Below are 16,165 nucleotides of genomic sequence, written 5' to 3' on the forward strand. Positions count from 1 at the left end.
CTATGTAAGGTATCCAGCTGAGAAGTGGCAAAAGTTAAAGAGTTGTAAAGAATTGTAAATCGATGTGGTCCTGCGACAGGTCAAGCAAAATCCTGCGCACAGTCGAACGACTTCGATTCTGGTGTCAAAAGGGATCTGAACCCAGAAGAGGGGGATCCATGGTCTGAGCCCAGATGAGGGATACCAAGTTGTGAATTGTGAACATTGTAGAAAAGGGGTCTGAGTCTGGACGAGGGGGACACGTGGTCCGAGCCTTAAGGAGGGAGAACCAATTGTGAACTTATGAATGTGAGAATCTTGACAAAGGAAAGGAACTTTTGTGTTTTGTTTGCTACATCAGAACCTCTGCAGTAAAAGACTGGCAAAGAGGAACTACAAGTACCAGCAGTCACTGGGAAAGAAGGTAATACTGTGTGTTTTGACAAGTAAAGTGATCTTTGTTTCTAGGCTGAGGAAGCCTGTGTTTTAACAAGAGATGTTTCTTTTGAGAATCCTTTTGTTTCTTAAAGACTTTGCCAGAGTGGTGTGAGGACAGCTGAACCATTGAACTGTGTCCTCATGCCGTGAGTGTGTATGAGGCTCGAGCGGGCTGCCTTGTCCTTTGCTGAAAGCGTGGGAAAGGGAGGCCAAATGTTCAACTGTCCTGACATAGTGGGCCTCATTACGGGTCTGGCGGTAACCCTGCCGGTGCAACCGGCAGGTTGCCAGCAGACCCGTAAATAATTACTGGCGCCTGACTTCCCGGTGCCACCGGGCTATTCCAAGTCCGGCGGCCGGGAGGTCGGGCCGATCATTTCTTTAGTCTCCATTGCCATAGGTAATGGGGACACGGGAGCACCGGCACCATTGCTAACACGCCATGTGCTCCCGTAAAAACTCAGCGGACACCTGCCCAGCAGAGTGGTAGTGTGCCGGTCCGGAAACACTGGCACCGTTGTTTCCGGACCAGCACACTTGTAATGAGGCCCATTGTTTCTTGAACACTTTTCCTTTTTTGCGTATACTACTGTCCCACACCATTTTATATTTAGAAGTAAGGATTGGCAATAAGTTTATTAGGCCCTTTTATTTTGACAGACTCGACTAGGACTATGTTATTATTTGATGGTTGTAGCTTGCTCGCATCCTTCGATTTAGGTTTGGATAGGCGTTTAACCAACCTTTTAAAATTGTATAAACTCCATTGAACTGTCTCATTTGTGTCAGTCTTCGTTGATGATAGCAAGCCTTTCCTTACAGTGTCCTACTGTATATAAATGTGGGCTTGTCACCCATGTGCATTTTTAGATCTGGATCCAAGCGTAAGAGGTGCCAATGTCTCTGGATGGACAATTTTGTATAGCATATGTACATCTTTGGATTATTGGGTTACAATATCCACAGTCCGAATAATATCTTTAGCTTGTTTTGGGATAGATTGTAACAGGTATGTCCTGTTTTTGTTAAAAACTGTGTTACAAGATTCTGCAATAATAGCGTGCAAATAACCCCTTCTTCGAAATCTCTGTTATAAAGGGACATTCTTGGATAAATTGAGTGTCTTCACTGTAATATCTGTGTGCCCTGTGAAATTCACCTCCTGGAATGTTTTTAATAGTGGTTCCCCAATGAGTGCTGCTGGCACGTAGTACCGAGTGTTGGTTTGCAAAATGTACTGGAATCGGATGTAAAAATGCATATAAGTGACAAACCCAAATTTATATACATAAGGGCAAATACTATACCAAAAATAATGTTACCAAGGGCAGTGACTGGTTGGGCATGTCAAAAGGTTTTCACAAATGTGGCACCTGCAGCATGTGTCAATATGCACATTGAGACACTGAAAAATTCACACACAAAGAGGACCTATCAATTCAGATAAAAGACTTTATCAACTGCAAAACGAAGTATGTAGTTTATGCCATAATTTGCGTTTTATAATAGATTATATGTGGGAAGCACCATCGGACCACTTTGAATACAAATCGGGGAGGACTTGCATAGTCTCAGGAGTCAAGATCTCAGGCTACCCTTAGCACAACACTGGCAGAAATGTCACCAGATGCATGATAAGAGTGACATTAGATTCATAGGACTTTTCCATGTCAAATTGGGTAAATGTGGGGGGCATCTGATGCTCCTCCTGAGACACCTTGAATCTAAATGCATCTGCCTATTACAATATACCACTGAGGGTCTCAACTCAGAACATGAGATGCATGACTTTCTGTAGCAGGATTAATTAGCGATGAAAACATTTTCAATGTATCAATTCCATGTCTTTCTGTAGCAAGATTAATTACTGATGCAATGGTCATTTTTATGTATTAAATTTACCAGTGATGTTAAACTTTGAACAATGAGGTGTTCATTCTTTGTACAGATCCTCAACTTGTGCGAGTAAATGATAATCACTTAATAATCATTTTCGTTTCATCAACAAAGATGAGAATTGCACTCTTGCAGCACCCAAAATGCAGGCTAATTAATGTGTTTAATAACTACATGTGTGTATATACGTGTGTGTGTGTGTGTGTGTGTGTGTGTATATATATTTTTGTTTTATTTTTATTAAAGCATTCAGCGTAAACAAAATACAAACTTTTGCTTATACACACAATTTTTCCACTTCCACCAACACAAGCCAAACCCCTCCTCTTCCAAACTCCTCCTCTTTCTTTAATCATACGCCCGTTTTTAATCCTGGTTTGGGTATGTGTTAAGAAGTCTTTTGTATATATATACTACACCCTGATGTGGATTCACATCATTCCCCAGGAGTTCAGAATCATCTAGTACTAATGCTAATCAAAATACACTTAAAATTGTATTACAATTATGACTTAGTCAATCTTACTATCCAGGGCACTATAAGCGACCAAAATTGCATCTAATAGTTTGCCCATAACTATTTCAGATTTTAATAATATCGAACCAGCATCGGCCTTTCGGGCGATAATTTCATGGACGAGACATTGATCGGCTTACCAAAATATTTACCTGTTTGAGGTAAGACAAGGGATATTTTTTCACAATAGCAAAGGGGGACTTTGTTGTTAATACCATACCACTGATATTTATCCTTCCAGCTATTGAAGACACTCCTGCATGCCATTTTTAACATCATTAGTCTTCACAATTTCTGGACTCTACATCCAACCAAAATATATATATTTCTGAGGCTTGTGGAATCTGCTTAGATCACATGCTGTGCATAGGCCGACATCTAGTGGAAGCTGCGGAGTATTACAGTTTGTTTTTCGAAACTCGAAAATGGGCGTCGACACAGGGCATGCCATTAATACTATCCTTAGTGTGACGTCCACTGTACCCAAGATCCCTCACGCATCTAGGATCCTCAGATTGTTTTTTTCCGCCATACTGGTCGGAAGCATTTTGCAGAGTCCCCTGGCCTTAGCTATACTTTTGCTAAAAATTTAAAATAATAATCTATTGACATCCTTCCCCACCCCAACGTCGAACTTCGACACTCGACGCCGGCTGGAGAAGAAATCAACCGTCGGCTGCTGCCCGACGGATTTGGGCCTCGGAAGGCCTCTGGCCTCGGCCCTGCAAGTAGGGAGAGTGGGGGGTGATATATACTCTACACTCTTGGTATATAGGTACACCTTATACTTTTCCTACACTTAACAGCCCGCTGCCTCAAGGGGCGTATGGAGGGGGTACCCCTTTTCAATTCTGCCCCAAGTGCAATCGCAAATACCCTTGGGTCGACAGACACGCCACGTGCAATCTCTGCTTGCCGAGGGACCACCCCGAAGCGAACTGCAGAGCGTGTAGTAGCTTTAAACCTAAGACACTTAAGGACCGTTCGACGAAGCGTTGGGCCCACCATGCCTTCAGCGACGGCAGCGACGCCGTACTTTCGGACGGCGAGGGCATTACGTCCCCGACCTCGAAAGGTCGTCCGGCAGGGCGGCTATGGGGAAGACCCCCGGCGACACAAGCACTTCACATACTACACACACTAAACACACTAAGTCCAACCGAGACTCGACGACGTCAAGTTCTCGGAAAGAGGCACAAACGGAACAGTCCGATTCGGTGTCCTCTGGGCGCTCTCGATCAAGATCGCCGCATGACTCCAGGCAATCATCCACTCTTGCCAAGAGTGCCTCGCTCCCTAGGCTAACAGAAGTTCGATCGTCGGAAGACGAAGACGACTTCCACCCCCAGGCCGCGCTCCAGGAGTCGGAGCCCGCAGTTAAAACCAGCGAGGCCCCACGCTCGAAGGACAGGGACACCACCCCTGATCCTCGACGCCAGGCGTCGAAAACTTCCGGAGCCACTAGAGGACAGGGAAAACATTTTTCCACTCACGGGGAGGGGGGAAAACAGCAGAAGAAACAACCTTTGCACTCTTCCACACCTGTGAAACACACCACTCCCCTTAAACAGACAGACAAAACCAGGTCTGCTGATATGTCTAAAACCAGCAAAGCTACTCAAGATAAATCCCATAGACTTGCTGAGAGTCATCCCCAGTTCCAAAAAATGGTCCAGTGAAGACATAGATAGGGTCATGTCAAGAATGTCTTCTTTGGCAGATTTTTATGATAAAAATCCAGAACATTTCCTCTCGTATGATCCACAGGGGGCGACACCCTCAGGCTCTACTGATCCTATCCCCCCCCCCCGAGTAAAAAGCCCCGGTTTGAAACTCCGATGAGGTCAGAACCCTTCGAGGTACAACCATACGCAAGACCATACTCACTGTATCAAGGAGAGGCTTCCTTTTGTGAGGACCAAGAATTTGGTATGATGGAAGAGCAAACCGGGACAGGCTACTATGGGGATGAAGAGGAAGAGGAGGACCCGGAAACATACAGAGTAGATTCCCCGGTTACCGACTCCCCGGTCGATAACCAACCCCTCCTAAACGAGGTTCTCGCACGCGCAGCAGAACATTTCCACATTGACATCCACGGTGTCCAGGAGGAAAGGGACTTTGCGGAAGAGTTAGTGAGTGAAAGGAGGCCTGTTGCCCAGACCATCCCTATCCTTAAGTCCATTCAGCGGAGAATAGATCCGTCCCTGGTGAACCCGAACCTCACCAGAGCAGTCAATCCCAGGGTTGAAAAACTTTTCAGGGCGGCCCAGTCTGACCCTCTCTATATAAGAGGACATCTGAAGCCAGACTCCCTAGTTGTCACCAACACTCGTAAGAGGGCTGGAACACCCTTGTCATCGTCCGAAGCTCCTCCCGACAAGGAGAGCAAAAAACTATACGGTTTCGGCAGGAAAGTAGCCTCAACGTCCGCCTATCAAGCAAGGATTGCAAACTCCACCACCCTGTTGGCCAGCTACAACTGCCATCAGTGGGAAGAAGTCGCGGCACTCATAGCCTCTGCTCCTGAACCTTTAAAGGGCCAGTTAGCTCGGATTTCCGCAGAGGGTAGAGCCGTGTCTGGTTGCATTTTGAAAGCAACCTTCGACGCCGCGGACAACGCAGGCAGATTGATAGCGGAAGGCACTGTTATCAAGAGACTTGCGTGGTTACGGCAGTCTGGGTTTAAGGCAGAAACCCAGGCATCATTGTTGGACAAACCGGTGGAAACCAATCTGTTGTTTGGTAAGGCGGTCGAAGACGCACTGAAGAATGCCAAGGACGAATACAAAACACTCAAGTCCCTTGGCCAGTTAACCAATAAACCCCCTAACCAGAGAGGGAATAGTAATTTTCGTCGCCCACGCGGCCAAAATTCCCAGAGAGGATCAACCTATTCCCAAGGGCAGGGTACACAGTGGAACAACAACCAACAGTCTACCCAGGGTTACGGCAGGGGTAATATGAGAGGTCGTGGCAGAGGCAGCCCCAACAAGGGAGGCGGCACGCCTCCACCAAAGCAGTGACGCTCAATTCAGGGTCCCTTCTCACGCAACCCCAGTAGGGGGACGCATTTCCAACTTCACCCAGGCTTGGGAAGGGATCACATCAGACAGATGGGTGCTGTCAACAGTATCCACAGGATATTGTATAAAACTACTGCAGCGTCCCCGGAACCATCCTCCACGACAAAGATTACACTCTTTAGAACATCAGAAGATTCTCCTCGAGGAGATCGCCATTCTGCTAGAAAAGGACGCGATAGAACTCGTCCCGGGACACCAGGTAAACAAGGGTATTTATTCAACTCACTTCCTTGTGCCAAAGAAAGATTTGACAATGCGCCCAGTATTGGACTTACGGCCTGCCAACAAGTATGTCAAGCCCCAAAAATTTCATATGACCACGCTACAAGAGGTAATCCCCCTCCTAAAAAAGGGGGATTACATGGCAACCTTGGATATGAAAGATGCTTATTTTCATATTTCCATGTTCCCAGCGCACAGAGTATTTGCGCTTCAAGGCGGACAGTCGACACTACCAATTCAAGGTACTGCCCTTCGGGATAGCTTCAGCACCAAGGGTATTCACCAAGGTACTGGCGGTGGTGGCTGCACACCTACGCAGGGAGGCAATCCCAGTGTACCCTTATCTGGACGACTGGCTCAAACGGGGGAAACCCCAGGAATTTGCAGGACAAACATTCAAAGGACTATCGACCTCCTTCACGAGTTAGGCTTCTCAATCAACGAGAAAAAGTCAAGCCTAGTGCCAAGCACCTGAAAACAATTCCTAGGAGCAATCCTAGATACCCAAGAGGGGGTGACCTTTCCTTCAGAAGAAAGAATTCGGAATATACTACTGCAAATTCCGCATTATCAGTCCGGTCAACAAATGACGGTACGCAAAGCAATGCGTTTACTGGGCATGATGGCGTCATGTATTTACCTGGTCCCCACGCGCGCCTGCGCATGCGTCCCATGCAGAAATGGTTCGTGAAAACAGCGGTCTCAGGCAAGTGGTCAGTGGGACGATCTAGTGGTCGTTTCACCAACACTGGTACAAAGCCTTCACTGGTGGACAAGAGAGAATCTTGCACAGGGGAAACCCTTTTACGATCCCGAGTTACAGGCAATAGTCACTACAGATGCATGCCTGACGGGGTGGGGAGCTCACCATCTCCACCACACAGCTCAGGGTCTCTGGTCTCACTCAGTGGCCAAGAACCACATCAACCTGCTAGAGCTTCTGGCAGTATTCAGAGCGCTTCAGGCGTTCGAGCCCCACCTACTAAACCTGTCAGTGCAAATCCGGACGGACAGCACAACAGCCATGTTCTACCTGAACAAGCAAGGAGGGACTCGCTCGCCAAATCTGTCCAAGCTTGCCCAGAAAATCTGGATATGGGCACTCAGACGGAACATCTTCCTGTCATCACAACATGTTCCAGGGGAGCTCAATTCCCTAGTGGATGCTCTGAGCAGAGACTCCCTCCCAGAGGAACACGAATGGGTTCTACACAGAGAGGTCGTAGAAGATATCTTCTCTCAGTGGGGTTTCCCCATTATAGACCTATTCGCCACAAGCGAAAACAGACAATGCCCAGGATTTGCATCCAGGTTCCCCCATCCAGACTCCCAGGGGAACGCCCTGTGGATGAACTGGTCAGGGATGTTTGCGTACGCTTTTCCACCAACTCCTCATCAGGAAAGTGGTGAACAAGATGAACAGAGAGTCGATGACGCTCGTCCTAGTTGCTCCCATGTGGGCAAGACAACCGTGGTTCCCACACCTACGCAGGATGGCGGTGTGCGAGCCCATCAAACTTCCAGCCTGGTACAACCTATTGTCCCAGCACCAAGGTCAAACAGTGCACCAGCAACCCAACTCAATGAACCTGGCAGCATGGCTCCCGAGGTCATAGAGTTTGGACATCTCAATTTGCCACAGAGGTGTATGGACATCCTAAAGGAATCTAGGAAACTTTGACAAGTGGAAGAGGTTCGTTATCTGGTGCCAGAGTAGATCAATCAACCCGGTTGATTGCACTCCTTCCACTATTGTTACATACATGCTCCACCTGCTGGATGCAGGATTGGTTTTTAACTCACAAAGTACACCTGGCAGCCCTGTCGGCTTACACCACTTCCCATAGCAAGGTTTCGTGGTGGAAAGTACCAGTAGTTCAAGCCTTCATGGAAGGATTAAAGAGACTTCACCCTCCTATTTCAAACCCACCACCAGGGTGGGACCTTAATGTGGTGCTAGCCAAGCTCATGGGCCCCCCTTTCAAACCCATGCATAAAGGCAGTCTAAAACACCTGACTTATAAAACGGCCTTCTTAGTAGCTATTACTTCTATAAGAAGGGTCAGTGAAATTCAGGCTCTGTCAGTGCAGGATCCCTTCTTTACTGTCCATAAAGACAAACTGGTTTTACGCACACACCCTAGGTTCTCACCTAAATTTATATCTAAATTCCATGTAAACCAGTCCATCGAGCTTCCGGCTTTCTTCCAGGACCCGCAAAGCTCGGCTGAGGTGAAACTCCACACCCTAGATGTGCGTAGGGCGGTCCTCTACTATGTAAATAAGACCAGACCGCTAAGGAAAACAGATCAACTGTTTGTCTCCGTAGCTACAGGCAGAGAGGGGGATCGCGTCTCTAAAGGTGCCATCTCGAAGTGGATTATTAACTGTATCCAGCTGTGTTACTCACTTTCTGAAAGAACTCTGCCTTTCACGCCAAGAGCCCACTCTACTAGAGGCGTTGGGGCCACTCTGGCTTTCATTGCAAATGTACCCCTTGACACCATTTGCAAAGCAGCTACTTGGAGCTCTATTCACACTTTTACTCAGCATTACTGCATTGACACCCATTCCAAGGCAGATACACAAGTGGGACAAGCGGTTCTAAGACACTTATTTGCTCATGACCCTTCTCACATCCCACCGCCTTCTTCAGGTACTGCTCGCTAATCTATGCACAGCATGTGATCTAAGCAGATTCCACAAGCCTCAGAAGGGATACATTACTCACCGTAATCGTATTTCTGATGCTTGTATCTGCTTAGATTCACATGCGACCCACCCTTCCTCCCCTCTGAGAGAAGGCGCATGATGGCTTGTAGTCTTACCTTTCTGTCTATCTGCTTGGATTATCTGTACTCGCGCTACTCCGCATGCTACCTCATGTCAGAAAAAATACAATCTGAGGATCCTAGACGCATGAGGGATCTTGGGTACAGTGGACGTCACACTAGGGATAGTATTACTGGCACCCCCTGTGTCGACGCCCATTTTCGAGTTTCGAAAAACAAACTGTAATACTCTGCAGCTTCCACTAGATGTCGGCCTATGCACAGCATGTGAATCTAAGCAGATACAAGCATCAGAAATACGATTACGGTAAGTAATGTATCATATATAATATAATTTTTTTTTCTTTTCTTTTTCCAATCCTTTTGCTGATCACCCTATTTTTATACAAGGATGAGTTACATTTATTTTTGTCAATCTGACACAGGCTAATACGGCACTGTATTCATTTTTATGAAGCACGTAACAATCTTTAATCACCTATCAGGCGACACAATTTAGTTGATTCAAAATGTTATCAACCGATCATCCAAATGAATTACCCACGCATGTACCTGCATTTGGGTGCTTCACATGTTAACTACTAATAAGCATGGAGAATGCAATCCTGTTCAGCGGTTAAAATTGAATATTTATGAGACATTAAACAATTGTCTGTTTTAATTCACTATTGGTATCAACCACTGTAATATCAGTTTCAGTTTCTCCTTGTTCTGTTTGTAACTCTTACCTGCATGCCCAACCTGTTCATGGTATGTATATTCATTTCTTAATTTATTTCCTTCATATTTTTTACCCATTTTTGATATTTCAGCAAACTCATGGTCGTTTATTTTACTTTTGTAATTATTTGCATTCTTTGTCAGCCTTGACAAAGACAATTTGTCGAAAAACGTTTAGGCTGAATACACTGCAATGTCAGGCTGATTGTTCTTTAACATCCAGTAATAGAATAAAACTTTATGACTAAGAACACACCACTAGTACCAATTTATTGTGATGCATCTTGAGATTTTGGGTAGAATCAAACTGTACTAGGTGTGCAGTTGGCTGCTAGATTGACCCCTTTTGTTTTGGTTAACAGCACTGGTATTCCAGCTTACCCACACACATTTTTGAAAAACCCATCTAATGGCTTTGTGGATTCATGGGAGTAAGTGTAAGCATGTTTACCCTTTCTCCCACTCCTGCAGCAACTACGAGGGGTTGGACTTGCCACAAAGATTTCATCCTAAAACTGGCTTTAGGAGTGGGGAGGGTCTTACTTGAGACCCTGTACCGTTTTTACATATCATCCAATTCTGGCATATATTTTGTATTGTTTGAACTTTGAAGGTTGCTTTGTATAGTTCTACAATAAAGAGAATACCTCTGTAGTGTCCTCTTTTGTGTAATCTATTGGGCCTGTTATACCTACCTCGACCCTTCTCCCCCTTCCCTGAGTCCGACTGTTCTGCAATGCTACCCATTAGAGGGAGTTTGGATGATCCTTGTTGGACACACTGTATTCAATTTGGTTAAGTGTTACTACTCCCCTCGACAGAGGTATGTGGAAGAAAGCCTTCCCTAGATTTGATATCCGTCAACAAACACATCTGACGAAATGCAACTCTTTCCCTAGTCACTCATCCCTCCCATCTCTGTAATTTCCTCCAAACAACCAATCAGTTATTTGGTAAGTGAAAGGACGCCTATGCTCTTCCTTACTCAGCAGCCCTTTTTCCACTCTCCTGTTTCTCTTTTCCCCACTGTGCGGCTTAGGCTGTTTATGGTATTCTCAGATACTGCAGCTGTCAGTGGCAGCAGTACACCGGCATGAAAGCAGAGCACACCTACACCTAGTTTTGGCAGCATTGCTCATGGAATGCATTCAGACATTCTTACTGGGCTTTTGCCCCACTGTTGGCTGAACCATAGCCCTTCCAAATTCAGGGCCTAATCTGCAGAGCCACAGGGTCGTTGCAGCACATCTGCCCGACTTCAAAAAGGCCTTTTGGTCCTCTTAAGCCTCCGGCCATCACTAAAGAGAAACCAATTATGCACAATTACGACAGAAGCCGAAAACCAATCCCTATCGGCGGACAATAAAATGAAATCCAAATGCATGAAAGAGCCCATTAAAGGGGAATAGCCAATTGCAGATTAAATGCAATTGGAGAAAGAGGAATAACCAATGAATAGGAGGGGGAGGGGTGATCCTTACCTAAAGTGTTAGAATATAACAACCTGACAGGAACCTCAAACAAGGGGGAAGAAGTACTTGCTGTTAGGAGTGTGCGTAAGGTATTGATACTGTGTTAGTGGTCCAGAATACCTATACCTGACAAGTACCCTAACTAATCAAAGGGGAAGGAATACTTGCTAGTAGCGTTGGGCCCACCACGTAGGTGATTCACAAGAAGCAAGCAGGGTGCTAGAACTCTTGGACAAGGACTATTAAGAGGCATGCTGAGCTCCAGATCCCACAAGACTGTACACTAGATTAAGGAACTCTATCAGAGTGATAGGCCTCGAGACATGTTATGGGTTATCCCATCCTGTCATTGTTTTGTTTTTCAAGAAGAATATTCTGTTGTGTTGGAGAGAGACCCTTTTATCCCATAGAAATTTATCTCCAACCCATCCTGACAAGTTAATAAACCTTGTTTCCACTAAATATAGGACTTATTTTCTGTAGGTACTGTAACCTTTACTTGAAACATCCTTTGACCAAGTTTCCATAACAATTTCACCTTTGAAGATTGGCGTAAGAGAGAGTGCTTGTGAATCATTAAAGGTATAAAGCATTGAAACTGATAATCTAGTAAGTCTTCTTTCATGATCAACCTGTGCGTCATTGAGTTGTGGCTTAATGGGAATTTCTCCCTAGGTCCATCTCCTCTCTGATGAAGGAATTCTCTCCTATCTGTGACGGGATGAGAGAAACTGACCCACAGCTAGGCTACAGGGCTTTCGTCTCTTGCTAAACTACTCTCAGCAATGCCAAAGCAGTGAAGGGAAAATCTTAGGAGGGTAGCTGGTTGGGATAAGAGACCCCATAACACACATAACATTCAATCACTGAATGGGCACACAAAAATGTTATTAAATGAATGTTTTATCTTCTAGGAAGGTACGTAAAAACTTGTGTAGGTTTACAGGTAAATAAACTTCATGAAGAAGCCTTTTCTGTGTTGAGATGTGGTAACCCTACCTGTGAGGGTCACCGATTGTATGTACTCAGCCTGTAATTAACCCATTTCAAAACTCTGATTGCAGTGGTTTTCTTTTTTTGGACCTTTGACCTATTATTGTGCCCAGAGGGATGTCTGGTGAAGAAACCCTGCCACTGCAACCTTTAAAAAATATATATTTTTGAGTATATGATTGTTAGTGAGTTTTACCAAAGGACACCTGTGGTAAGACTATAGAAGACTCCCTCTTAGGAGCACAGGGCTCCAACGCTTAGGTTTGTCCTTAACTACCTAAAATATTTGGTTGCTATGGTTGAGCATCCAGGCTTAGTGTAGGTGGGAGAAGGGCTGTAATTGAGCGCAAGGACCTTTGAACACAAAGACCTTTGAGCACACGTATTTGTATTTGTATTTAGTTTATTTATAAAGCGCAGCCAGGCCCTGGGGCATATGGGCGCGTAAGGTAGAGCTGGTTACAGGGGAGCAGTTAAACAGAGTTACGTTACAGTTACAGGAAGGTTACAGTTACATAAGTGTGCAATCAAAACAATACGGTCGGCCAGGTTCCAAAATGGTTACAGGTAGGAACTGGCATAATAAGCAAGTGCATGCGCAGAAGTTAAGCTGTCAGGAGTCCGTGTTATGGAGCCAACACTTCGTGCTATGTTTGAACCGGTAGAATGAGGGTTCTGCGCGTAGATGTGGGGGGATGGAGTTCCATAGTTTGGATGCTTGTACTGGGAAGCTAGCTCCACCCGAGTTGAGGAGTTTAAATCTTGGTATGGTCAAGGTGTTAGTTTGGGCTGCTCTAAGAGGTCTCAAGGCGGAGTGTGGTGTGAAGTGGTTAGTGAGGTATGCTGGAGCAAGGTTAGCCCTGACTTTGTGTGTGAGGGCAAGCGTTTTCAGTGATATTCTGTGCTTGACAGGGAGCCAGCGTAGGTTACGTCTGGTCTCAGATATGTGTGCTTTTTTGGGGATGTTCAGGGCAGCTCTGATTGCATTGTTTTGGACTACTTGTAGTTTATTCATATTTTTATGGCTGGTGCCCAAGTAAAGGGCGTTGCAGTAATCTATTTTGGAAAGGACTAGAGCTCTCGCTAGAGTGATACAGTTGGGTGCGGAGATGAATGGTCTGCATGCAGTGATAAGCTTGCAAGTGTAGGCAGCTGATGACGCTACTGCGTTAGTTTGTTTAGAGAGGGATAAGGTAGCATCAATGTAAATACCAAGAGTTTTAGTGTTATTAGAGACTGAGATGAGATTGCCATCTATGGTAAATGCTTTGAATGAAGGATTGAGATTTTTAAGTTTGGCATGAGTGCCCAAGATAATCAGCTCGGTTTTATCGTCATTAAGACACAAGCCATGGTGTGCCATCCATGCTTGTATAACGGAGTAGATTTCATTGAGGGTCGTGCTGTCTGTTTCGTAGTCACCCGTGATAGGAAAGAGTATCTGGGTGTCGTCCGCGTAGTTGGTATACGTGACACCCAGATAGTCTAGGATATCGAAGAGGGGTTTCGTGAATATATTATAGAGTGTCGGGGACACGCATGAGCCTTGCGGGACACCACAAGGTACTGGGGCCGGCTCGGCGGAATCTGTGGGAGAGAAGACCCTCATGGTTCTGTTCGCCAGGAAGGAGCTGATCCAAGCCGTGGCTGCATCTGAAAAGTGGGCTGCAGATTTCAGGTGTTGGCAAAGTGTTTGATGGTTAACCAAATCAAACGCTGCTGACAGGTCAAGCAATAAAAGGAGTGCAAGTTTGCCATGGTCTTTCAAGGTTTGGATCTGGGTGGTAAGGTCAATAAGTGCAGTTTCCGTACCGTGTCTTGGTCGGAAGCCTGATTGCCTGAGCCCTAGGAGATTGTTGGCTTCTAGATAAGCCTGTATTTGTAGGTAGGCTGCTCTGTCCAGTATTTTTAATAGGAAAGGTACCGTCGTTATTGGTCTGTAATTAGACGGGTTAGCTGGGTCAAGCGTAGGTTTTTTAAGGAGTGGAATGACCCAAGCGTCTTTAAGATTGTCAGGAACTATTCCAGATTTGAAAGAGGCATTGATGAGAGTGGTAATGAATGGCGCCAGATCGTGTGCAGCTGCTTTAACAATCGGGGCAGGGCAGGCATCGCCTTGGCAGTTTGAAGGTTTCAGTTTCCTGATGATGTTTTCTACTTCCCACGTTGAAAGGGGTGAGAAGCTGAAAGGTTTACAAGTCGTTTGGAAGGTTGGAGGTATGTTAGGCAGTTGTTTGTGGTTAGGGTCTGCAGATAGCACAGATTTTTTTGCGTTAATGTTGGATTGTAGACAAGCTATTTTATCTAGTAAGGCTTTCTGGATGTTGCTACACCATAGTGCGTCAGTAATACCTTTGTCAGTCGGGGCAATAGGGGATTCTAATTCTTTGAGTATTTTGAAGAGTTCTTTAGTATTGGATTCCGCTTGTGTAATCCTTTTGTTATAGGAGTCTTTTTTGGCTAGGAGTATGGCTTCTTTGTAGCTAGAGGATACTAAGGTTAGTTCAGATTTGTTCGGAGCTGTGTATGCTCAAGGAAACACTTACACACTGTAGTATTATAAAATAGACATATCTATTATATATACTAGGGCAATGTTAAATTCAAAACAGTCCAGTTAAGTAAAAATAGTTCACACAGATATATATACATTAGATATTTGCTGTTGCAATACTCTGTTTCAGTAGTAGACCTTTAGATAAGAGTAGCTTCGTGTTAGCAAAACATTCCACAACCAACATTTTACTCAAATAGCAATACTGGTAGGTTAACAACTTTAGGAAATTCTTTTATTTAGAAGTCCAACCCTATCTGGGGAATGAGTGTCTAAAAAGGTCAAATGGGGACACTGGGTGACCAGTGTCCCTTGGGTGGCAGAACAAAGGAAGACAGCAGTTTTGAAATGGCAGAAGAAGCGTTTTCGTAACAAGTATTAGAATTGGATTCAAAAGGTTCAGGGGGACTAGGTAGGCCACCTGAAGGATTTTGGCCTCTAGGACAGGGGTCCTTAGGCCTGGGAAAACACAGTTGGGTTATCCACCCAAACGTGACTCAGAATGCTCTGGAGGAGCAAACGGCCACACAACAACTACCTAGGTAAATACTCAGGAGTCAGACAGTATCTTCTATGGTGAAGAACAATGATGTCACCGGCGGGTACCCAAGGTAAGATGACAGCAGCTCCGGTTCGGGTATCTGGCCTTGGTAGCTGGATGAAGAACATTTGGTGGGATGCCCAGCAGACGATCTTTGCAGCACTTGGTTGAGTAGGCTTGACACAGGCTTTGTAGCAGCGACAGTTGTCACCTGGCAGACTTTCTTCCTTCTCTCTGTCCTCAACTCTTCTGAAGGGACTTCTGCGATTGGGATGGAGTCTCTGTAGGCCCAGGCAGATGCCCGCAGGTTTGCAGCCGGAACCGTGCTCAACGAGACGATGCACCGCAGTGGTTCCAGGGTATTTGGCTATTGCAGGCCAGGAAAGTTGCAGCACTTCCACGGATGGCCCAAGATGGTCTCGATACTGGTTAGGCCCACCAGTCCAAGGGAGGATGTCGTCCGGTCTGGATCTTCCCTGTCGCACAGAATAAAGGGCTGGAGCTGCAGCGGTCACTAGGTCAGCTTGGTGGTCGCTGGAGGTGGCTGCAGACGTTGTCCTTCCTTCTTCAGAAAGTTTCTTCCAGTGGTTGACTCTGGCTTCAGCATCAAGACCCTCGCCTTTTATGCAGGAACCCAGCCAATCGGCATAAATGCTAAATTCACACTTTGAGTGGTTGCTGTCCCAAAGGGACAACCAGGCACCCAGTTAGAACTACATTGAAGCAGACACACTGGAGGACAAAGACCTGAGGAGTTTCGGTGTCCTCCCAGACACACTGGCGCCTCCGGCCGGGCAGTTGAGGACAAAGGATTGAACAGGACCTCCCCTGCCAATGTTCTCAGAGGAAGGCTGAAGAAAGGGAAAGCCATTGTGAGTTGTCCAAAAAAGAAGACGGGCACCGTTTTAGGTCAATGTTGACCCATGTGCCTTTACCGCAGGTGCAACAAGGTCTC

General features: G+C 45.7%; 1 protein-coding gene across 2 annotated transcripts in view; it reads left to right on the top strand.

Moving 5' to 3' along the window:
• Positions 1-16,165, top strand: part of TAFAZZIN (tafazzin, phospholipid-lysophospholipid transacylase) — a 212,134-nt gene that overhangs the window by 152,311 nt on the left and 43,658 nt on the right. Inside the window, exon 11 of one of the 2 annotated variants that reach the window (XM_069645469.1) lies at positions 2,900-2,956. The exons of the other annotated variant lie outside the window; for it this stretch is intronic. Coding sequence (XP_069501570.1) covers positions 2,900-2,941 — 42 coding nt within the window. The 3' untranslated portion in view covers positions 2,942-2,956. Of the gene's footprint in view, positions 1-2,899; positions 2,957-16,165 lie in introns of those variants that run through there. 2 annotated transcript variants of the gene reach the window in all.

This window comes from Ambystoma mexicanum, chromosome 2p (assembly GCF_040938575.1).
Source record: "Ambystoma mexicanum isolate Mex_15411 chromosome 2p, UKY_AmexF1_1, whole genome shotgun sequence".
In the NCBI taxonomy this organism is placed as follows: domain Eukaryota; kingdom Metazoa; phylum Chordata; class Amphibia; order Caudata; family Ambystomatidae; genus Ambystoma; species Ambystoma mexicanum.